The sequence below is a fragment of the Xyrauchen texanus genome, chromosome 20, assembly GCF_025860055.1.
Source record: "Xyrauchen texanus isolate HMW12.3.18 chromosome 20, RBS_HiC_50CHRs, whole genome shotgun sequence".
NCBI classification, from domain to species: domain Eukaryota; kingdom Metazoa; phylum Chordata; class Actinopteri; order Cypriniformes; family Catostomidae; genus Xyrauchen; species Xyrauchen texanus.
The window spans coordinates 6,867,323-6,893,919 of NC_068295.1; the positions used below are offsets into that span (position 1 = coordinate 6,867,323).

A 26,597-nucleotide genomic window follows, 5' to 3' on the forward strand; every position below is an offset into this window, starting at 1 on the left:
TTACAAATCAAAAAAGGAAATGGAAAATGCACACAGCAGAGGGTCTCAGGGGGTTAAAGAGAACACCTATATTTCCCATTGCCCACCTGAGCGAGTGTTGAGTCTGAACTGAGAGCTGCCCTGCAGAGAGTAGATGAGAGAGGCCTGACCAAACTCCCGAGACGTGTCCAGATCTGTGGCGTTCACAAACAACACTGTCGCTCCTAAAAGAATGAGAGAAGGGGTTGAAGAATTATGAACAAGACAGATAATGATAAAAGGTAAGAGAATGTAAATACATCATCAGAATACAATTGTGTGAGACAGACAGCTGTATGAAGAAATAGGAAATGAAGTTTGAGAGACGTTCTTTAGACAGGAAGTGGTCCGTTTTTAAAGTACTGTGCATTGATGGAGAAATCTTTATGGATTTCAGGATTATCAGAGTTTAGTGAAGTGCGATCAGTAGTTTGAGAGTGACACACTCACATAAACACACAACAGCGTGCAGGGTTTTAACAGACGCTGGTCAGAGCAAATGTAATTTCCTCTAAAGATGGAAGACAAGTCTATTGTGTGGAACAAAAGCATTGAGTGATTGAGTGAATAAATGCATAAGAATAATGCACATTGCTGTTTCAACTGACCTTCTTGCTCAGCTAAAATAATACAATTATATAGAAGGAAATAAAGACAGAAAATAAATGGAAAGAAATTATAAGACGTGAAAGTAAGACACAAACTAACATATTGAAACTTCGAAGCATAGTAGGGTGTGCAAAGTGATGAGGTACACAGACAAAGGTTAACTGAAAAAATTGAACCTGTTTAAACACTAGATCTGTGTGTCATGAAGGAAATAGCAGTGCTTTAAAGGCAGTGAAAGAATAGTGTTATTTTTAGGTAAGTTTAGGTTTCAGGCTTTAGCTCTGCATAAAGGAAATGCAGCATCAGCACCATTTTTAACTAGTCATTACACTCACTACTTGTCTTGTTTCCTGTTGTTCTGTATATGAGAATCAACACGACACCATCTTTTGGCCTGATCTCACATTACGTGACTGTGGCAACATTTTTGCAAATCTAAATTACATGCTTCATTATACATTTAGCTTTAGCTAAAGTTTCCCAGTGAAATGTCCAGATGGGGGCGCCAAACAGTGAAATGGTGTTGTAATTAGATGAGGTTTTAAAGGTAAATATTAGATGGAGGTTTTAATGAATAAAATGCACATTCCTAACCTAAAATTTTAACCTAAACCTAACCAATATTTTAGTAAAATGAAATATGACATGAAAAGGAATTTTTTTAAGCAAACACGTCATCTCATATAGTGTTTTTGACACTTTCCTTCCATGCGTCAGCTTGACTGGCCTCGAGCCGCGGTCTCCGAGTCAAATGTCCAACAGTCTATCAGCAAGCTATCGCGGAAGCTATTCACGTTGGATTAAGTGTTAAATCTAGTGTGTCCATAATCCAAGTATTAAAATGTATCGCTTTTCAAATGATGCATTACAGTAAAGGTGTTACGATATCATAACACATCAGTAAGTAATTGAGTATAGGGTTAGAGGTCTAAAACACTAACTAGAAATGTTGAGGAATATCAAAGCAGTGCTGCCTTGCAAAACTGTAATTATTCTCTTGTATACCCTAGTTGTTCTGGCTTTTGGGGGTGAAACAACTGGAAACTGAAACAAAACCATCAAATCAAAACTGTGGCATAGCTGTGAGAAAACGGCACTTATTCAAACAAAATATTTCATTGGTGTGGAACAGAACTAGTGCACAGATGGCTGATCACTGTAAATCATTGCTGACAGGAATCTAGTTATGATGTTGCAAGGTTTTGAGCATTGTATATGTGCCATATGTTGGTATAGTATTCCTTTTTCTTTTCTTTTTTTGGTAATATAACTGTTAACGTACCTGCTACGATATTTTCCTGTATGTTGATGATATAAGATGAAAGGCTGAACTCGGGAGGGTTGTCGTTTTGGTCCTGCAGAGGGAGAGAGGAGGTTCATTTTTTTTACAGAGTATCTAAAAAGGCTTTAAATATTAACTCATTAATTTTCCACAGGGAACAAACTGCTCTCAGATGTAATTGGATGAAGTGATGGAGTGCCTTTGGGGTTTAATGGAAACTCACAGGCTGTGGCGATGTGAAATTATTAAATATAAGACAAACACTGACTTACCACTTGAATTCAGCTTAATGTTTAGTTACCGTATAACACACACACACACACACACACACACACACACACACACACACACACACACACACACACACACACACACTCACACACACACACACACACACACACACACACACACACACACACACATGTTGTGTTTCCATGTTTTATGGGGACTTTCCATAGACATAATGGTTTTTATACTGTACAAACTTTATATTCTATCCCCTAAACCTAACCCTACCCCTAAACCTAACCCTCACAGAAAACTTTCTGCATTTTTACCTTTTCAAAAAACATAATTTAGTATGATTTATAAGCTGTTTTCCTCATGGGGACCGACAAAATGTCCCCACAAGGTCAAAAATTTCGGGTTTTACTATCCTTATGGGGACATTTGGTCCCCACAAAGTGATAAATACACGCTCACACACACACACACACACAGTAAGCTGTATGTGCCAAACTCCTGCTGTTTTTCAGATGAAATATGTCTAATTGTAATCGTAATAAGAGAGCATAAAATGTCAGAGTGAAAATAAGTATGGATTAACCATCCCAGTCAGTAGAGCTCAGAGAAAACCACTGAATCCAGAACTCCCAAACTGTGTCTGAGGGGGTGTTTGTGTGAGTAAAAATGGTTCTTGATTGGAAGAGTGTTCCTGGTTGACCCTGCTGCAAAGTTCACTTGAAGAACCTTTATTTAGTATGCATTGAACATTCACTCTGGAATGTTCCATTAATGGAGGAGGGGGGTTTAGTACTCACCAACACCTCTATGGTGATGGGCACAGTGCTGTTGAGGGATGGGTTCCCCCCATCTTTGGCCATCAGAGTCAGATAGATCATTCCACCAGGAACTTGCTCATAATCCAGAGGACGATTCACGGTGATGACTGAGAAGATACATAAATGAAAAACAAAAAATGGGTTATGACACACACATTGAATCAATATAGAAAAGGAAAAAAAAGCATATGTGTATTAGACAGCCATCTATAATCCATTTATAAAACACCAGAGGTCACAAAGGCTTCTCTAAAGGTATTTGCATGCTTTAAGGTGTTAAACCCAAATCCGATTCCCCCAAAGCATTTAACACACTGAGCAATGCTGGCCTTGTTAATGGAACTCATGAACAGCCTGAGCAACCAGTGAAATCTTATTAGGGGAAAACTCTGATTTGTTACACAGACCTGCATAGCCCTCCACCACACTGATAATGAAATATGTTCTGAATTGAGAGGCGTAGATGATGGAATATGTCAGAATATTATTGGGAGGAGAATCCTCGTCCGTCGCCTGAGAGAAACATAAAGAGAAAAATGTTATAACATCAGCATTATGTACTTTAATTATAAGTGCCTGACTTTAAATGCAAAAGCCTGGAACCGGAAAAGTCTAAATTACATTTCTAAAATCACCGTGGTAATCAACATTATTTCACAAATGTCATCTATAGACCTTAAATCTAAAGTGTGTCATTTCTTCTATGTCAAAATACTTGCTCCGCTCCCAGTGTATAATAGTCATTAGCCCCTTTTCCACAATCGGGCAAGTATGATACCATTTCATATGTTATGTTTACATTCAGCATTTTTAGAAAGTGTCATCTTTTTGCACTACTCAGATTAGAAATGTGTACCGGTCTCTCACTGTCTCTTACTGTGCCTACTGTCCTGTTCCTTTTTAGTAATGATTGTACCATCCTGTACTTTTTGCACACGTTTGCGCATGCACTTTATGTAGGAATGTGTAGGTCTTATTTAGTCTGTGTTGTATCATGTGGTTCTGTGTTTGTCCTATGTTGTTTATCTAGCACCATGGTCCTGGAGGAATGTCATCTTGTTTTGATGTGTACTGTACTAACTGTATATGGTTCAACGACAATAAAATCCACTTGACTTGACTTGATGAGCAAGGGCTATCTGGGGCCAATAGCCTTGGACCTTGAGCAACAAGAACAAAATCAATCAGTAATCAGCGGGCCAAAGGCCATTGGCCCTGAGAAAGCCCAGAGGAGGCATGATGAAGACCCAGAAGTGGCAGTGGGAACGCAACTGGCCCTGGCATGCACTAGCACACCCTCATATGGCCGATAGTGGAAACATCGAGTCATAAGTATTAGCTTTATGCTACCTTTTTGAACCCCACTGACTTAAATTGTAAGGACAAGAACACATCATACATCTCTGCAAACTACCTATGGTTGTGTTCCGCAGAAGAAAGAAAGTCATTCAGGCTTGAGACTTTGAGAGAATTGACATTGTTTTGAGAAAATTACAAGTTTTAGGTGAGCTATCCCTTTAAAATTCTCTCATCATTTACTCACTCTCATGCCATCACAGTACTTCCTTTCTTCTGCTGAACTTAAACGAAGATTTTTAGAAGATTAACTCAGCTCAATTGGTCCATACAATGCAAGTGAATGTGATCTCCAAAAGCTCAAAAAAGGAGATAAAAACAGCATAAAATGAACCCATAAGACTCCAGTGGTTTAAACAATGTCTTCAAAAGTGATCCAGTTGGTTTTAGGGTGATAACAAACCAAAATGTAACTCCTTTTTCACTGTACATATTGACAGCAGTCCCTTGTGAACTGCCCTTGAAGTAAATCGTTCTTTCAGACAGTTCATGTGAGTATTTACACTTAATAGCTATCCTATCATAAAAAGACAGATTATAAATGCCCTCTAAGATTATTTCGAAATGGGTATAAATCCGATCACTCCGGAGGTGGGCTGAGATGCATTACAATTTAATCTCGCACAATAAATAATAACAAATCGAGAAACTGAAGAATGATGTAGGAGAGAAAGAACACATTTCTTCATTTATTTGATGCAGATCGCTAACAAACTGAAATGAACAAATGACAATAAGTGCAGCTGATGTGTAGGCATTAGCATAATCACGGCCATGAACTGTGTTTTATTTGAATATACCGCAGGAAGTGAAGATCTCCATGTGGCGGAGATGCTTTTATGTGGCCAAGTGTAATTGGAATGTGCTTATTCAATCGGATAGCAATCTAATGAGTAAAAACGCATTAATTGACCAAGTGTAAATAAATGAACCAGTTAAACAAAGTGATTTACTTGTATTTAGCATTGCAAACTTGTTTTAAATCATTTTAGTGAGTCATTTGGACACTTCATGTAACTGAACTAGTTTACATAAATGATTCACTAATTCATTGTGATAAAGGGACTTTTCTTTTAAGCAAAATACAGTATTTTTGAATGTTGTCCCCCTAAGTATTGAATGTCACCTTAATTAAATATATAAATTCTCTTTGCAGAATTAAAATATATAATCTGATGGTTATATATTTAAAAATGTGTGTGTGTGTGTGTGTGTGTGTGTGTGTGTGTGTACAATTCCCCCCGCTGGTCACACAAATCAGAACTGCAACTACTGTCAAACTGTCAATCATAGCACAGATTAGAGCAGAGAGCTGAAATTAGTGTCACTATGTCTGCACACGGAGACAATTAAACCTTAACACAGACATACTGAGCACTAACAGATTTAATGGCCCACAGTCATGCATCAGTACAGAGCTCAGGCTTATTTCAGTGACAGGATTGGGACAACTATGAGACCACTTATAAAGAGAGAGACTTGGCTCCAAACAATACATACAATATCTAATGGATAAAATCAAGTCTCGACCTTTATATTTATCTTTAAATATACTGTGGCACTTTTAGAGTATATTTATCAGATTACGGAAGTATAATGGCTTGCAAACAGCATTTCACATTGACTTAACTGTCATAATCAATTAAGTATTACAAATTACATGACACACAGCACTGTAGAATAGTAGGTAGTAGATTCATGCACACTCATTTTTCTGGTTTATCTTCCTCCAGTTTTTCTAAATTTCACATCTCTCTGTTTCTCACCCGGGCCCGGACGACCTGCTGTGGTGCCTGTTCGTTCTCCATCAGTGAGCCCATGTATGCGTCCTTCTGGAAGACTGGCACATTGTCGTTTACATCCATCACATTAATGCGGAGTCGACCTGTAGTCTCCTCCCCTCCTCCGTCACGAGCCAATATTGTCAGAGTAAAGCGTCTCATGAGCTCGTAATCCAACCGGCCTCTCAGAGTCACCCAGCCCGTCTCAGCATCCATTGAGAACCTGGGGCGGAATTGTCACACAGAAAAGAGTAACCAATGAGAAGTGGCAAGGGAGAATTTAAAAATGTATTAACTCTAAGAGAGTAGGAAAATGCAAAGGCTATGTTTGGAATAGCATACTACCATACTTTTTACAACTATTTTAGCAGTATCCATGTTTATGGTGCACAGTATGCACCAGTAAAACAAAAAAGATTTAATGACATTATGTTACATGTCAAATTGTGTAACCATCAAACGTAAAGGATATTAAAATACTTTCATTGCATCTTGATTACAAGGGAGTGTACACAACTTTATATTATTTTCAAAAAAGTTTCCAAACATTCTTCAATCATGAATCACAAAAAGCAATAGGTTTTCTTAGGGTTACTCCATATGGCATGACAAAAATGTGCTTTGCACAAAAAAAGTCCTGACTTTGATTCGGCCGACTTACATTTTTTAAACATATAAATATTATAAAATATTATATTATATAAATATTTCTTTTTTTAAATGTTCCACTGCTTATTCATGATAATAATAATAATAATAATAATAATAATAATAATAATAATAATAATGATAATAATAAAAGATAATTCTAAACTACTTATGCCAACATTTCTTTTTTCAAAAAATTCAGATAAATGGTTACACCACTTAAGAAATTTTTTCTTTAAGCCTCTGAAAAAAATATCAAAATGACTTTGAAAACATATTTATCATAGCAGATGCATTTAAATAATTATTTTGTGTGAATTGCATTTTTAATGCAATCATGTCATTCACCAATAGAGAGTATATCAGCCACAACATTAAAACCACCTGCCTAATATTGTGTAGGTCCCCCTCTTGCCACCAAATCAGTGCCAACCCACATCAACCCCAGTATAGCATTCTGAGAAGATATTCTTCTCACCACAATTATACAGTATGGTTATTTGAGTTACTGTAGACTTTGTTAGTTCGAACCAGTCTGGCCATTCTCTGTTGACCTCTTTCATCAACAAGGTGCTTCCATCCACAGAACTGCCGCTCACTGGATGTTTTTTGTTTTTGGCACCATTCAGAGTAAATTCTAGAGACTGTTGTGCATGAAAATCCCAGGAGATCAGCAGTTACAGAAATACTCAAACCAGCCCATCTGGCACCAACAATCATCCATGCGATTATCTAATCAGCCAATCGCATGGCAGCAGTGCATAAAATCAAGCAGATACGGGTCATGAGCTTCAGTTAATGTTCACATCAACCATCAGAATGGGGAAACAATGTGATCTCAGTGATTTGGACAATGGCATGATTATTGGTGCCAGATGAGCTGGTTTGAGTATTTCTGTAACTGCTGATCTCCTGGGAGTATCACACACAACATTATCTAGAATTTACTCTGAATGGTGAGAGAGGTCAACAGAGAATGGCCTGACTGGTTCGAACTAACAAAGTCCACGGTAACCCTATTCTGAGATGCAGATTGGCACTGTTTTGGCGGCACAAGGGGGACCTACACATTATTAGGCAGGTGGTTTTAATGTTGTGGCTGATCGGTGTACAGTACCCTATATACTACAGTTAAGTGCAGTATGCAATAGGCAGTGCACTACTATTTCATTCCAAACACATAGCTGATAAAACAATCTTATCCTTAAAAGAAATCCGTCTATAGGTACGGGCAAGAAAAGCATACAAATCTGCAGAGATGTAAATAAAATGAATCAAAATAATAATAAATTAAATAGAATGATGTATCAGTGTGAAAGGCCACAGTATGTTAATAAATTATAATCTCACTGGTCTGGCTCATCACTGAAGAAATAGCGAACCACTCCAAATGTGCCAAAGTCATTATCCGTGGCCTGCAGAGAGAGGGAGAAATAGAGTGACAGAGAAAGAGAGAAAGAGAGAGCAATGAACTTCTATAAGGCATATACACACATGACTGTTTATTTGTGGGAAATCATTTACCAGTGAGTGTTTTAATATTGAGATGAGGGTGTCTGCATCCCCTGTCCAACCCTACAAAGTACTCTGTTCTGCACGATTAACACTGATACACAAACATGCACATACACACACACTTTCAGGATAGACCATAAGGGCCGGAACTCTCCTCACAGCAGATGGGCTGGCATGAACTAGTCATCCTGTCCTCTAACCTAAAACAACAAAAGCTCTCTTTCAGTTCACCTTTAGCTTACTTTAAATTCCGTTCAATTCATTTGCGCTTAATCGTCAGAAATGCCTTTATAAAACAGTGCCAAAAGTCTTGAATTTAAAGCTGAAGTGTGTAATTTCTAATCCACTAACGTCACCGAATGTAATTGGAATAATAATGGTTTTCAAACAGGTTTCCTGAACACTCCCCACATCTTCTATTGTTGTTGTGAAGGGCTGGTCTGGATACTCAGGCAAACAGAGCAATGTTTCCAAATGCCACAGAACAACAGTGTTTGCACTTTTCAATGAAACAATCCAGGAATGGATAACTTATAGTTGTCTCCGAATATTAAGATGAGATAAGAGGAAGTATTTTAACACAGGAAAAACTTACTCCAGCAGGTGAAAACACAAACACTATCATTGTCATATGCAGAATTGCTTGAAGTCAAATATGTTATCTAATCAACAACACACATACTTCCAAAATGACAATACATTTTGTTATAAGTACAACACAGGAACACGTGCAGACATCTCGGTGATGTAGTGGGTATGTAATAAGTAACAGGGTATGAATGACATAAAAGAGTGCGATGTATGTGTGTGTTTGTGTGAGTGATGTGATCCAGAGATGGCTAAGGGAAGCATATTCAAGACCTGATTTGTATCTTTATGCAAATTAATACAATGGAGAAATAAGCTACCACAGAAACAACAGCACAGCTGTGTGTGTCAAAGAAAAATAGAATATGAGAAATGGTGCTTTTCTTTTCCATCACACACTCACACACACACACACACACACACACACACACACACACACACACACACACACACACACACACACACACACACACACACACACACACACACACACACACAGTTTAACATCTGCTAGATCCTGACATGGAGAGAATTAGTTTTCTTATACAAATGATAATCCATCAGATGTGCAGGTGTGTTACAAGCATATTTCGTCTCTTTGTGAATGTGTTTTTGGGGCTCCATTTGATAGGATTACACTGATCTCTGCAGTTTTATGCCTTGAAAATGTGAAGCAGAGTTTCTCACTGCTAAGTGTTGACTTAGAATCACCAACTAAGACAGCAAGAGGCTATCTGACTGTAAAGTGAGCAATCTCAACTCATTTATTAAAATGATGTTGAGTAGAATATAAATCTGAACACAATGATGCCACATGCCTACCTAATGCCAAGGTTTTTATTAACGATTAATAGCCCGGCCTCTATAGGAGCTGTGCAGTCATGTACACAGTAGATTATGCTTCTAATAATAATAATAATACATTTTATTTATAGGCGCCTTTCATAACACTCAAGGTCACCTTACAAACAGAACACAAAACGTCATCCTTGAAAGCATCAACAATAACAACAATATTTAATTAATACTTAATTTAATTAATTAAGCAAACAATACTATGATATCCAATAAGACATTGGAAGATACAAAGCATGAACTCATAAAAAGAGTTTTATGATGAGATTTAAAAGTATGAAGACTATCACTGTAACGAATATACAGAGGAAGAGAATTCCATAAGTGAGGACCCCGGAGTGTCCCGACGAATACATGGTATAACAAGAAGAGTTGACGAGCAAGATCTGAGGGTACGAGTAGGTGTATAGATATGTAAGATTATTTAAGACCTTGTAGGTAAGAAGCAAGATTTTAAAATCAATTCGATACTTAACCGGAAGCCAATGCAAATGTTGAAGAACAGGTGAAATGTGTTCAATAGAGGTGATTCTTGTGCAGCTGAGTTCTGGACCAGCTGAAGAAGTCTGGAAGGAAGACCAGAGAGGAGAGCATTGCAGTAATCAATATGTGATGTACTGTAACCAGTGCATGAATGAGAATTGCAGTGCTGTTCAATGTGAGAGAGGAACGAAGACCATTAATATTAAGTAAATGAATGTATGCAGAGCGAGTTATGTTATTAACATGGGCTTCAAAGGATTAGGTGCTATCAAGGACAACACCCAGACTCTTAACCTGTGAAGAAGGAGAAGCAGTGGACTGATCGATAGTCACAGATTTTGCCAAATTAGATTTGGTTCCTACAAGGAGGATTTCGGTTTTACCAGAATTTAATTTGAGCAAATTAGATGAGAACCATTTTTTAATTTCAGCTAAACAGCTGGACAGAGAGGGCGGAGGAAGGAAAGAAGTTGGAAGATAGGTAGAGCTTTGTGTCTTCGGCATAGCAGTGAAAATGGACACCATGTTTCCTAAATATATGACCAAGGGGCAGTAAATAAATAATAAATAGAAGAGGGCCCAAAATTGAGCCTTGTGGAACGCCATTGGTAACTTGTGTTAGCTTAGATCGCAAATTTTTGAGTTGTGCGAACTGAGTGCGGCCAGAACGATACGATCTAAACCAAGACGGGGGGGTGCCCCTGAGAATAGGAACGGGGGGGGGGTGCCCCTGAGAATAGGAACGGGGGGGTGCCCCTGAGAATAGGAACGGACTGATTAAGATAAAAGAAATCAGCCGGCTGCTGCCAAGTCTCAGTCAAACAGAGAAAGTCAAACTTATGGTCAGACAGGAGGTCATAAACCAGAGGTCCCTTGTTGGTGAGAGATCTGATGTTGAACAATCCAAAAAAGAGATTGGCTTTACCAGCGTTGTTGCTAGCCAACCGGGCTAGGTTGGCTAGCACGCTATGGTCAGCAGTCTGTGTATATTTCTTTGTGTGATGTGGATAAGATGACCAAAAGGACCGTATTGAGTTTGTATCGTCGGTATTGTAGCTCCGTCGGGACCCACGGTGAATGTATTTCCTACGAGGTTTATGCACAATATCCAGGTTCAGACGTTCAGAGAGGCAAGAGAGCAAGCGAAACAAATCCACCTCTGTATAACACAGAATCGACACCACTGGATAGTATATAGAAGAGGATGATCTAGATGAATGCAGTCTGTACAAATAGCTTGTTAATTACATTTTTATATTTTTTTTGCCGCAACCAGAGCCTCAGAGTGAAAGTTCAGTGTTAATAAATCCAGGCAGAACGGCGAACCCAGGAAGCACCAAACCTCCCGGGATCAAGCAGGCGAGTCACCTTATAATATCATCCAGTATCACATTGCTCATCGTAGATAAAAACAACTAAAACACAGTTTAAAAGCTTCCTAAGAAACCATGCCTCAATATATAAAACAGCAAAACAACTTAATTATAATTAATTCAAGGAGAGGCAGTCGGCAGCCAGTTGCACCAGCGTTCATCACTCCAGTTGAACTAACAAAGCTTCTATGACACTTTTGCCTCATGTGTCAAAAACACAATGAGCCACATAAAAATTACTTTGCAAAAATGCACGTAAGGTAATGTGTTTCTGTGACTATTACTTTACGGTGTATTTGAGAACAGCTAGAATGGTGCATTGACCTATATGCATCCAGGACCCGACCTATCTGTTTGTAATCACTTTTACAATTTTGTGCATAGCCTTAAATCTGCTCATTAACAACTATATAGTATTTTAGTGCCAGATTTGTGGGCTACATTTTGGGTGAACTATTCCTTTAACGTCAAGGTAAGTGTATGGTGTAAGGGCATGTTGTCTAATTTCTCTCTCACTCTGTGTCTGATTGATCAGGGCTGGGTTCTGGTAATGGGGTTTCAGTTGACTGGTGGTGCTGTTGCTGTACAGGGTCATAAAGTGTTGTGAGTGTGGACTGCTGTCAGTGCCAGTATTAGAATCCATGATTCAAACATGCCCTGATGACGATCTCACCCTGTGTGTGTGTGTGTGTGTGTGTGTGTGTGTGTGTGTGTGTGTGTGTGTGTGTGTGTGTGTGTGTGTGTATGGATTATGGCCACTGCCCGACTGTCAACTCACAACAGTGTATTCAGCCAACCGACCAAAGCAGTTTATTACAAAGATTGCCAGCAGAGTTTGACCCGAATATGGGTAGAATGGTGGTGGACCATAAAGTTCCCTTCTCTCATCTTAATAATCAAATAAATAGCCTGTAAGCAGGCCCAGACAGAATCTGCGTGCTCAGACTTCTACATAAACTTTGCAGACTTCTGCAGAATACCAACATCGGTCATTCATAAAAGTTCTACACATCCCCCACCCCTTGCATGTTTGTTTATTAAATAGTGTGGCTCATTTGATGATGATTTCAGCAAGAGTTTATTACACTTTGCTCTGTTTGATACAAAGTTTTATGTTTTAAACCCTTCTGTAGAATTCTGCAGATTTTCCTTCAAAATCAGAGCAAACATTTTGTTATTTGTCTAGGCCTCCAATGACCTTACACCTCCGAGTAAACTAAAAGTGAAACTGTGAAGAGAGTAGGAACAAACAAACAAACAAACAAACAAATGAAATATAGAACAAATAATGACCAAAAACAAACAAAAGAAGGCACACATGAACAAACAAAAGAACAATAGCAAATTAAAGAAACAGCAGCAAATAAATAAGGAAAAATGAAAAAGAAAAGAAAGAAATCAAGAACAAAGGAAAGAAAGAACAAAGTACATAAATTAGCACATTAATCAACAATAATAAATAAATAATTAAAGATCAAACAAACAATTGAAAGAATATAACTGAACTAAAACAAACAAAAGTACAAACAAAGCTAAGAACAAATAAAAAAGATCAAATGAAAACAAATTACAGAATAAACAAACAAAAGACCAACCTAACAACCAACAAATGAATGAAAGAATAAATTAACAAACAAAAAACGAATTAAAGAAAAAAGAACAAAAAATCTAATCAAGGAACAAACAAATGAAAGAACAAATTAATGAATAAAAAAATGAAAGAACACACAAACGAACAAACAGACAAACAAAAGAACAAACAAATGAAAGAACAAACAAAAGAAAGACATGAACAAAGAACTTACAAACAAATGACTGAATACACAAACAAACAAAAAAGAACCAAAATAAAGAATAATAATAATTGAAAGAACTAACAAAAAACAAATTACAGAAACAAGGAACAAACAAACAAAGACTAAAATAACACAAAGTCCTCCCCTTTTCATCATTCTCTACCTCCATACATATATCCTCTCTCTTTCTTTATCTCTCTCTCCCTTTCTCTATCTCAGTGGGATTGATAGGCCCATAAGTGCAGTGATGAAAGTGCTGGGACTCAAGGTGTTAGCATGACAACAGTCGCTATGATGACAGGGGGCTAAATGCAGGGCAGGTGAGATAGACAGGAATCAAAATTGAGAGAGGATAGCCATCTCTCTCATTCTCTTCCATCCAACCCTCTTTCCTGCCCCATTTTTCTCCTCAGTTGACAAAGAAACACACAAATACACACCTCATACTCCAGTCAGCAGCCCAACAAAAACACAAAGACACTAAACTTCAGTCAAAGAGCAGGAATGGAGACACCGTTGAACGTGGACCTGATATTTTGGACCAAACCCTGAAAAGACCATTCTCTCTGATTGACAGATGTCAGAAACTTTTCAGTGTGCATTAAAGCAGAGTGACAGCAGAGTGAGGAAAAACCTCAATCTCAACTCAAAAGAGGTCCACCTGTGGCAGATGAGACACACCACAAAACAACACATTTTGTGTGAACTATCCCTTTAAGTTTTCTTTACAAAAACAACACAAATATTACTAGGATTTAAATTACAACAAAATCTGTAAATTACACAGCTATAATGTAACTCAATTACAGATACAATTATAAATAATCTTTTGCTGAAAAACAATGGCATATGATGCATTTATGCATTTGGCAGACACTTTTATCCAAAGCAAAACACTGCTGTTTGCTTCATTATTTTCACCGCATTCCTACTATTGCTTCCACAACACACAGAAGTCATAATCACAGTTTTGATAAAACCTCAAATCTGTGCTTGCCAGGTAGATAAATTTGCCTTGGTATATTGTAAATATACTGTAAATATTTTAATCAGCAGAATTTGCAACAATTATAATGAACAAAATACATCACAGAAAACAAAATTAATGGCGTAAAAGACATGTACACGATAAACGCATATAAAACATGCAGTAATATCAATGTAGTACAGCAAGTGACACTTCTGGCCCAAAACTCTTGCACACTGGCCTCAGGCATTGTTATTGTTAAGCCCTGATGCTAAAAGGGCTAGGCACTTGAGTGAGTGAGTGAGTGAGTGAGTGAGTGAGTGAGTGAGTGAGTGAGTGAGTGTGTGTGTGTGTGTGTGTGTGTGTGTTTGAGCGTGTATTTATCACTTTGTGGGGACCAAATGTCCCCATAAGGATAGTAAAACCCGAAATTTTTGACCTTGTGGGGACATTTTGTCGGTCCCCATGAGGAAAACAGCTTATAAATGTTTTTTGAAAATGTAAAAATGCAGAAAGTTTTCTGTGAGGGTTAGGTTTAGGGGTAGGGTTAGGTTTAGGGGATAGAATATAAAGTTTGACAGTATAAAAACCATTATGTCTATGGAAAGTCCCCATAAAACATGGAAACACTACGTGTGTGTGTGTGTGTGTGTGTGTGTGTGTGTGTGTGTGTGTGTGTGTGTGTGTACTTGTGTGTGATAGAAAGAGTATTCTTTGTGATGAGAGTAAATGCTGTTTAGACCTGTTAGTGACACATCTAATTGAGTAATCTGCCAAAACACACTTCTCACCCAAAGGGCATCATTAATCTACAGAGATTAGCTCAAAAAAAAATCTCATCAGACATAAACTAAATCTGACTAAATAAAATTCTGTGTACATCCTGAAAGGGAAAGGTGATTCATAAATACAGTAAATAATGTTTTTATTTTATTCTAAACATACAAAAAGTTGTCTTTTATGGGAAAGTTTGGAGTTAGTCTTCAGTGTGTTATATACTATATATGGTATATCCTCATTTAGATTTAGACCACACATTTTGCTTGAAAGATATGTTTAAGAAAATGTATTTAACAGAAACACACACACACACACACACACACACTCACACACTCACACAAACACACTCTCTCTCTCACACACACAAACACACTCACACACAAACACACACACACACACACACACTCACACACACACACACACACACACACACACACTCACTCTCTCTCTCTCTCTCACACACACACACACTCACACATGTTGGTGCAGCTATCCTTATGAGGACTCTCCATAGACATAATGATTTTTATTCTGTACAAACTATAGATTCTATACCCTAACCCTAACCCTACCCCTAAACCTAACCCTCACAAAAAACTTTCTGCATTTTTACATTTTCAATAAAACATTGTTTAGTATGATTTTTAAGCGATTTGAATTATGGGGACAATAGAAATGTCCTCATAAACCACATTTATAGCATAATACCCTTGTAATTACTAATTTGTAACCTAAAAAAATGTTCTCATAAACCACATAAACAAGCCCACACAAACACACGCTCTCTCTCTCTCTCTCTCACACTCTCTCACACACACACACACACACACACACACACACACACACACACACACACACACACTTCTATTCAAATCCTGCTAAATACAAATCTGTGACAATATAACTGATGTGCACAAAAAATTACATAAACACATACGCCAACAATTGCTCACCATCCAATGAAAAATACCCTTACCGACAGCCTGGATGATATAAACACTTCCTGTATCTCTGAAACTATTTTTCTCTCTTCAATCTCTGTCCTCCAATATGTCTAGTTAATTACATCCCTATCATTAAGGCCCATATAATGTGAACACTGATACATTTGAAAATGCATTAATTTAGTTACCTTTTGGCCTTCTGTCCACACTGAGACTGCGTTTTGGTCCAGCAAAAACAGAGCTTTTCGAAAACACACTTCCAAGTGGATAATTTTTGAAACACATTTTTGCGTTATAGTGTGGACAGAGAAAATAGAGATATTTGAAAACGATGACATATTTGTTGTCATGTGTTGCAATCATGTGATCCATCCAACCCAAAACAATCAAGATGGTGATCCATGTTGTAGCAGAGTTGTTGTGCCTACTATCCACTTTGATAGCATTGTTAAAGATCAGTGTTACTTTGTACAACCTTAACATTGCATTACTTCAAAGGTGATGGGAAATGTACTTGGAATTGCTCTCAGGAGGACAATTGCATTTCAAAACATACATAGAAATGACACTTCATACATTGTTGTTGTTGTTTTTTTTTTAGAATGTGCAGTAAGGGAATTTAATATTTTTCGTACGTTTCAGTGTGGATGAGCAACTTTTGGAAAAAGTTTGAAAACGACAGTGTGGAAAAATGCTGTTTTCAAAATGTATCTGGAATAATGTAGATGTTGCTTACAGTAAATATTTTACATTTCTGTATTAAAAACATTCCACGAGCAGCAGTTATTATACATTCAGTGGCTTCCACTGAGATTTATCAGCATATGTAATGACAATGTAATAACAATACAGTAATGTTGTAATAAGAATGTAACAACAAACTTTTATGCTGTAGACATTTTCTGTACTCTTTTTAAGAAAGTTTATCTAGCTGAATGCAGTAAAATTAATCTCACATGCATTTCACTTTGTGATAGTTGTTTCACTAAAGCCATGTGACAGAAATGAATATTGTTCCGGTCTTATAGGATTATACCAAACGCATAATCAGACAGCTCCATGTCAAAATGATGACAAGGCGTAAAGGTTGTCATAAAATTGCCAGAAGGTTGCCAGAAGCTGGTGAGACTATATCTAGCTGGAACCAAACACAAAATGTACATCAGCATTCAGTGGACATTTTAATAAGTGGGCAGAAGAAAAGTCTGTGATTCAAAATTAACTAGAGGAATATATTTTTCATATATGTTTCAAATAGCTAAAACATCTACAGAACCGGAAAGACAAGTGCTGCCTCAGGGCTAAGTCTGAGTCTTATCAACTGTTTACTGAATAAACCTATTACAGCAGTTAGATAAACACACACACACACACACACACACACACACACAGATGATCGTCTTAACAGACTGGAGAACAGTGATAAGGAAATGAGTAAAATAGTGATTTAAAGAGACATGAAGAAAGGGATGAGAAAAGAGAGAAAATGAGAAAGTGACATGGACAGAGAGAGAGAGAGAGAGAGAGAGAGAGAGAGTTCAAAATAAACAATTTACCAAAACTATATAAGAACAGAGATATACTGTAGAGAGTTGAGAGTATGAATATGAGGTCTGTATAGCCAGCAGCTACACTTTATAGACAGACCATCATCAGCAACCGTCTTCCATCATCCTACTCTTTATAATTATAGGAGAACAAAATAAGATGGAAGAGAAACAAAAATAGAGGAGAGAGGAGGTGAAGAACAGCTGATAAATAAATGAGATCAGAAAACTAGGACAAATCAAGAAAAATGACAATTTTTGTCAAAAAAACAGACCCTCTTCTCTACTCCTTTATATGGAAAAGAAACGTTTAGACATCCTGCCTAACATCCCCTTTTGTGTTTCATTAAAAGAAACACATGGTCATATGTCCACATATGAATATTTACCCACAAATATAAACTAATCAAAACTCTCACCTCATGGAGAAATGATGTGATTAAACAAACAAAGGAATATACAAACATAAATAAACCATGATAACGCACTGCCCAACACACAGAAACAGAAACAATGAATGAACCAACACAATCACCACAAACACACAGACACTCAAAGGGATGGAAATCCATTAGTGCTATAATGGCTGAAGGAAAAGAGAGTGTATAATAAATAGGACATGGAGAAATGCAAACAAACTGAAGCCAAAACCCAGACTGAAAACAAAGAAGCAATTTAGCAGATATGAGCTGACCTCATCTCATGAGACACATACACACTAAATCACTATAAATATTTATAATGATAACCACTGCCATCACTGATTAATATTAAACAATACCCCCGTGTGTGTGTGTGTGTGTGTGTGTGTGTACGCGTAAGGACACATGCTCTAACAAGCCCCCAATAGACAGTGTGGGGTTGTGCAGGCATGGCCTTGTTTTGTTCCACTGTAAACATGTTAGAAAATAATATGAACATTTTGAGAGAACAAGTGAACAGAATCAGTAGATTAAATCAAAAGTTTTTAAATAACCATCCAATAAGTGAAAAGGATAGTTGGGGGATAGATAGGTTAAAATGAATACAATTTAATCAAAACAAAGTTATTTTATTATTTTCACACAAAATATGTTCATTAAAAATAAATATATATATATATATATATATTATTTTTTTCTCAATTTTGATACTCTTTGCAAACATGAAAAATCAGATTTTCCTTAAGGGGTGCCTTTAGCCAAACTGCACCCTATATACAAGCTACGCATCTTAAGAAGTGATATGATAAGTGTGGGTGAGAAACAGAGAGAAACAGATCAATGAGAGACAGATCGATATTTATTGTAAGTCCAATCAATCTCCACTTTCACATTCTTCTTTTGTTATTGGCACTTCGCATTCTTCGTGTATATCACTAAATACTGGGCAGGGAACAGAATTTATAGCAAAAAAGGACTTAAATATTGTTCTGTTTTGATTACATTTAAGCTGCCTTTATGTGCTTTTTTGGTACCCATTCACTTGCTTTATGAGGATGTACAGAGCTGAAATATTGTTATAAAAATATTTGTTTGTGTTTAGCAGAAGGAAGAAAGTAATACATCTGGGATGGCACTAGGGTGAGTAATGATGAGAGAATTTTCATTTTGGGGTGAACTATCTCTTTAAGTGTATACATTTACAGCATAAAGCACTCTTGCTTGTGTAATATACAGCAGGGGTTTTATTACAGAATTTTCCTATCTTAAGTATTAAGACAAAGCTCCTGTCCTAAATTGGCAATTTAACTAAACAGATAAGACAAGATTGTAGAGTTTCATTACATTTAGACACAATATAGCCAGCACATACAGTAGTTTCAAAGAAGACCAAGATACTGACTGTGAGTAGTATTGGAGATAGTTATATGGCTGATGACAGATGATATAGTTAATTTTCAAATAATGCTGACAGCTCTGGTAAAAGTACTTTTTAAAAATGTGAAGCTCATTTGCTAAATTAATTCAAATCAGGATGGAACCCTAATCATTCCTTAACCTTAAATACAAGTCAACATCCACAGCTGTAGGTGACATGACAGGATATGGATCCTGCAGAGAAATGTTCACCTCCGACTCCTCCTACAGCAGATCTTCTCTCTGCCCACTGTCTGAACTGTCTCTCAGCATAAGAAAGCTTAAGGTACACACACACACACACACACACACACACACACACACACACACACACACACACACACACACACACACACAAACACAAACACCCACACACACACACACACAAAAACACAAACACAAACACACACACACACACACATATATCCATGGGTGCAGTGATTCTGTAATGATACACTGTGGACTAACACACAGGATTGTTTCTGCTGACAATGTGCAGGGAGCTGTCCACCCCTGTGGTGCTGAAACCACAGCCACCTTATAGTTCAGCAAAATGTGTGTGTGCAATTTATGGCTTAGTTGCTGTTGATTCCAGATACTGTAAATGTATTGTAAGCTGCTTTGGATAAAAGAGTGTGCTAAATGACTGCTTAGCTATTAATTGAATCTACCTGTATCCCAGTAGCTGTGTGTTGTATCACACCTGTTAGAAGCTCACTGAAAAATGACACGCTGTGAAAGATAATTAATTGTATTGAGCTGGGAATCTACTGCTAGCCCTATACAGCAGGATCTCAGCACTACACAGTTCACTTAATGAAATAAAACAGAGCGTGTATGATGATGTTAGACAGACAGTTTGGATTTACATTTCAAATTAATATGAGCTGATGCTAAGTGATTGTAAAGGATTAAGGAAGCTATAAAGAGGCTAAATGGGTTGAACTTGTTTAAAAGAGTGTTAAAGGGGCCATGTCATTGAACAGATTAATTTCTGGAAAGGCTAACAATGTGCTGCTTCTGGCTATGTGTAGCACCTGCTGCTCTGCATGTCCTTTCAATTCCTGTATTATAAAAGGATTGCCAGTGTTTATTATAAACAAGATATCTGATGAAAAGTCTGCACATTTGAGCGCATATTGTTTGATCCTGATCTCATGAAAATGATGTGACTTTGGCGATGTTTCATACATATATTGTGGCAGTTCCGAGATGAATTGTACACTGTGTGCCACTAAAAGTTACATTTTCTCATAAACAGATGAGGTTAAGTTTAATGCTCCATCAAGTTTAAAATAAAATAAAAACTACCTCCCTACACTAAACCTTAAACCTAAATCTAACCGATAGTGTCATAAAAAGTGTGACATGAAAAACGCAATTTCTGAAGCAACCAAATCATTCTGTGTTGCTTGTCTGACACTTTTGCCTCATGTGTCAACTTGAGTGCTCTTGGGGATTTTTATCCCGGTACTGTGTTTCACAATTGCATTGCTCTATCAGTTAAGCAATTGCAAAATTTTATCATGCCTGAAATTGTAAATGTAGTTGCTTATGTAAAGCAAATGTTATTGGCTTACTAAGTCACGCACTTTAGTAAAAGTGTTTAAATGTCATAAGATAGAAGGCCAGAAAATGGAAGAATATGGCCCCTTTAAAATTAAAGTGTGTAATTTCTGCACTATTAGCAGCACTTCAAAAATAATTACTGTTTTCAAACTACTTTCAATCTCCCCTCACCCACTATTATATATATATATAAACAGGTACCCACCCACCCACACCCCCAAAAAGGTTTTACACCAATAGTTGAGCAAATGTAATTATGTCCAACAAAACAGAATGCAATTCGGTTTGTTGCTGCAGAGATAACAAACTTCATCTTAACAGAACTAACATAAGTGTAAAAGAAGAGGTAAATATAGGGTGGCATGATGTTGTGATTGCGTGCACTTCAGTTATGAGTTAAAAGTGTCTTCAGCTCTCTTACAAACACTATCACACATTCATGCCACAGAATCCAGCAACTCTACAGCAGTTTAAGCTCTTTAGGCTGGGTTCCCAGGCAGAGATTAAGTTGAAAGTTGGACTAAAAATGGCATTTAAAGTAACAATTAGCTCTGACAGTGTGATCTGCTCCTGCACTCAGTTTAATGTTTGTCTGGAAACCATTCAAAGCAAAAATGCAATTAATTCTGATACTCTATCTAAATTATGATTTAACACATTTAAATGAAATTAAAGTTTAAGTAAATGATGATAAATAGGATGAGCATCCATCATAATGAGCCAGAGCTGACAGGTATCTGACAGGTATGTAATTGTGTATGTCAGAACATATGGATATGTGTGTGACAGTCCACACATAAACTGCTCTAGTCAGTTACAGGCAGCACATTAGCAGCAGTCCAAACATCTGTTAAAAACAAACAACTCACCCAGGACATCACTCACACAGAAACACACCCACACCTGGAAAACAACATATGTTTTCAAAAGAGGAGCAAACACAATGTAAGAAAATGTAAGTGGTGCTTGCCCAACAAAACTCTCTGTCCCGATGCTAAGGTGTTGTTGGCAATTGCCAGGCTATTGCCATGCAGTTTCTAAGGTGTTCTGAATGGAGTTAAGTGTTGCTATGCAGTTGCTAAAACCTAATCTCCAAGTCTTTTGATATTCTGGTCCATAGATATGGCTTGAGTCTGTCCTTCAATGTAAGTTTATGGGATTTCTTTGTCTCTTTAACAGTCTACAAGGTGAAAATTGCAAGTCCAATTATTTAGAAATGTACTATATGGAGACAGACAGAGATGGGATTGGACTTAGCCAATAGTGAAAGTCTAATAATAACTAAGCGACAAATTAAAGCGCACAAGAAACCAACCTAGTCTCATAGAATGAATGTTACTATAACTATATTTTTGCAAACTGAGTTTCACATGCTGCTTTCTACTTTTTGCTGCAGTTTCCTGGTGAAATTTACATTAAAGACACTACAACAACTATGTGTTTTATTCACTTTCATACAAATCACAGGTACTATGGCTGTACTATGGCTGTATATGACTTTATAAAAACATTTTTTTCGAACTATTACACATGCCCTGCATGATATCTAAACACTTTTACTCTAATGCAACATTTGAAAAACTACACATTTTAATGTTTGCATTACAGACACAACTACATTTACACACATATTCCATGATTAGCTTCCACATTAGCTCACCTGATAGAGAGTTGGACTTTGAACTTGGAGACCGAGCCTTAAGCCCAGCAAAGGACGCTCGAAACGAAAGTGAAAGTGAAGCGAAAGTGCCATAGAAGCTAAACGAAATTCAGTGAATGTTAATGTCATGTCGAATTTGATTTAAAAGCTCTATCGATTAGATTTAGGTGTTGGCTAAGGGTAAGGATGTCTGTTTTGTTCATCTTTCATTTACCTTTTAGGATACAATTGGTTAGGTTTAGGCAAAAGTTTTAAGTTAAGTTTCAAAACATTTTACTCATTAAAACATCCATCTAATATTTACATAAAAAAACTCATCAGATTTCAACATTATTTCACTTGCTTTTGGCGCCCCCTCAGGATATTTCACTTTGAAACTGCAGCCAAACGTATTAAGCACATAATTTTGGTTTGTGAAAATATTGCCATTGCAATGTAAATTTCATGAGAACAGGCTGCAATAAACTCTTTAAAGCAGCCGTTTGAAGTTTCATTATGGGTAGAGATGATGTTTGGAAAGAAAGTGTGAACTGAGACATGATGAGAGTGAGAGAGAAAAAGAAAACCAGTGTGTAAACATGAAACTGCTGCTCCATAACTGTCTGTGTTAGCATGCCCCCAGGGCACTAAGTGTAAAGTTACCACTCTACATGTTACATGTGCCCTCCATTGTAGCTCTCAAATCAATTGGCACAAATAGATGCATTGTGTCAGGTTTAAATGTTGCAATATGGGCCAGTTATATGGTAATTTCTTTAATACTTTTATGATGCGTATATGTCATGTTGGAGCTTGACAGACCCAGTCACCTTTGACATTCTTATATTGAAATTAAACATAAGAATATACTGAAGGAATTACACTCACTTATTATACAAGCATATCAATGTATTCACATTGTTGTACTCATCTATAATCAGAATATTTAATCATATACTTCACAGTCATGAAACCAGCTTATGTGGCATTATAATTGTATTAAGACTGCATGTATTCCTTGTATGTCAATCCTTGTATTCCTGTGTTGTATAGCAAAAGCCTTATATGTTCAATGTGTGTGTTACGAGATTACTTCATGCTCGTTCTCTATCCTATCCTTAATGGTTTGTGCCCAACATTCCCGTGAGAAACTGGAGCAGTGTTTGGGACAAAGTATATTCATTTTAGGCTCTTGGTATATGAACTTGTAGCCCTTTTGTCCTGATGAGGTTTCAGAGCTGAATTCAGAGAGCTTGGTGCTAACTTAGATATAACTCTAGATGCTATTGTTTCAAGCAATGTTCAGACAGGAGTCTTGCACATACACACACATACAATATAAGACACACTTGTGTTAGTGCCCGCCCGGTTCTCAACATGCAAGACCACTTAACCGCAGCCTTCGCGACTTCAATGGGTCATAACAATATGTCCTGAAAACCTTGAGTTAACTTCAAACCGTGCAGAACGCACTGTACCAAAAAGGAATCTCTCTTGGCACAGTCTCAAGAGGGTATAAAGACCTTAAATTAACATTTGGTCCTCAGACTAACAGCTCAGCTTTTCCCAGCAAATATCACCATCATTTTCATGATCATTGCATTTAAAGTTTCTCCTCAAAGACCTTGGAATGCTCTTCATAAATATGTCAGAATGCATGAGCACTGATGTAGAATTTGTTTGTATGATAAGTATGAGTGCACACAAACATCAGTACAGCCCTTACAGTATTCCAGGAGCTTCCTTATGTATCCAAAGCTGGAATGTGTATTGATCAGTATTGATTTCCATACCATCCAACATTGCCAGTTCAAGAGTGACAGAAAGAGAGAGTGATAATATGCTGAATTTATGAGCTGCATGTGGCTGTTCACAGTGATTTATGCTCTGTTCTGCTCATAGTGTGTGATGACCTTCAGTGGTGTTAGACAGTCTGTGTGTTGAAATCAAATTAATGATGGTGACCAAGTGAAAGGGAGAGAAATGTAACAGATGTCTGAGCTGTAGAACAGAGCCAGTGAGGTTCCTTACATCCTAATGTATCATCACGTCTTTGGCATCCGAAACACATGTTTGAAAAGGAAACCTTACAAGTCTTTGTAAAAAGCAACTTCACATTTTAAAGCCGCACACCTAGTCTGTGATTAGTTGTGTAAAGTGTGCATCAGCATGACAAAAAACAAGAAAATGTGAGTTTTTAAATGAGCTTTAGTCTTGTAGTGTGCTCTTGGCATTACTTGTAGTCAACATTTGTAAAGATAATGTGTGTGTGGAAATTGTGTGGGTGTTCACCTTAATCTGAACCAAAGATGCTCCAGGATCTGTGCTCTCCGGTAAACTGATGTTGTAAATCGTCTGGCTGAAAATCGGCCTGTTGTCATTCTCATTCATGAGGTCAATGAAGACTCTAGCAAACCCCACATGCTCAGCCAGAGACTCATTCGCATACAGCTGGAGATGAGAACAGCAGAGTGACAACAGCTACCATTAGATCTTCAGCATCAAAACATCCCACACAATGGCTCCGTTTCAAAACATAGAGAGCTGCCTACAGTACATAGGCAGCATTTGAAGGCATTACTATGCGCACTCCCAATGTAAAGGCTTTATTGTTTAATTGTACAATGTATATGTATTCTACAGAAAACAAAATGTTTGTTTTCATAATCTTTTACCAAAATGTACTTCTCCACCTCTAAAATCTGATTGGACGTGAGACATTCCATGAGCACTAATGGTCTGACACCATCAGCACTCGGATGCTTCACTGTGTGTGTATCACTCCGCTTGTGTTCATGCTGTTCTAAACTAAAGTGTAAGAGCAGTGCCGATCTGTTAGGAGTTACTGTCTTTATTTTTGACATTACATATGTTAGCCAGCAGGTGGTGGCAAAAGATAATTTTTGTGTGTAATATGAGCAAGTTGGCAACGTAAAGTGAATCCGTTAGTCATTGTTTACATAGAACAGTGCTCCATGATCGCTCGTATTACTACTACATTACCAAAGCTAGGAAATAGCTTTAAACGGACAACTTCAGGATTAAGGCTCATCACATATGAGAGACACAACTGATTTATTACAGAACTCAAGGTGCTTACCTTTTATCAGAGTTTCCACATTGGATAAATACTGTTTAAAATGGCAGAGGACATCGCTGTCTCTAAAGTGAATGACTTTTACGCACCGGCTACAGTGAAATAGGGAGGAATACACCCGCTTGGATGTCTATTTTCCACTGAGAAAGCTGACCGTCAGAAAGCTGACAGCACCTCTGCTTGGGTGTGGCAACAGGTACACACTCTCTCTCTCTCTCTCTCTCACACACACACACACACACATCCATCTGTCTATCCTTGTTAATACAATGACTTGTAAGAAACAGCACAAGCCATGATACTATTTCTGAAGTGAACATTTTGAATTATTAACAGAGGCTTGGACGCAACAAGATGCACAAATGCGTTTTTATGACTGTACTCTGTTTTTCCTCAATTTTAAAAATGTACTTGTTCATTGAACTGTTGTATATAAGCAATATCACACTGCATCGTAGCAGATAGTGGTTCTACATCAGCACTGCTGTGATTACCTACTGCACTCGGCCTGCGGCCGAATCACAGCAGTGCTGATGTAGGGCCATATAGCACTCTTGCTCGTGTGATATTACTTCAATAATATCACTTACATCTTACATCTATGATCCACTCAAATCCCAATGGATAAAATCCTTCCCTACATTATTTATGTAGTCTCTCTCATGTATAAGTATGCTTCCTTCTAAGCCACTCTCAAAAATGTCCATAGTCCATAGTCAAATTTTTATTAGCAAATTTCTGAAAAGACTTTATATTCAGTTTCATACAAATTGCTTCAGGTACCATTGTGTTGAATTAACTGCCTGTCTTGGTCTGCAGAACTGTTTGGGAGTGTGTTTGAGTTTTGTACT

The 26,597-nt window shown here is 37.4% G+C and overlaps 1 protein-coding gene across 1 annotated transcript in view; it reads right to left on the minus strand.

The window, feature by feature from the left end:
- Positions 1–26,597, minus strand: part of LOC127660306 (cadherin-23-like) — a 227,864-nt gene that overhangs the window by 40,530 nt on the left and 160,737 nt on the right. The window contains exons 12-18 of the mRNA XM_052150444.1: positions 24,942–25,100; positions 8,106–8,170; positions 6,093–6,330; positions 3,378–3,483; positions 2,950–3,077; positions 1,910–1,982; positions 87–203 (exon numbers count right to left, since the gene is read on the minus strand). Of these exons, the coding sequence (XP_052006404.1) occupies positions 87–203; positions 1,910–1,982; positions 2,950–3,077; positions 3,378–3,483; positions 6,093–6,330; positions 8,106–8,170; positions 24,942–25,100 (886 nt within the window). The remainder of the gene's footprint in view (positions 1–86; positions 204–1,909; positions 1,983–2,949; positions 3,078–3,377; positions 3,484–6,092; positions 6,331–8,105; positions 8,171–24,941; positions 25,101–26,597) is intronic.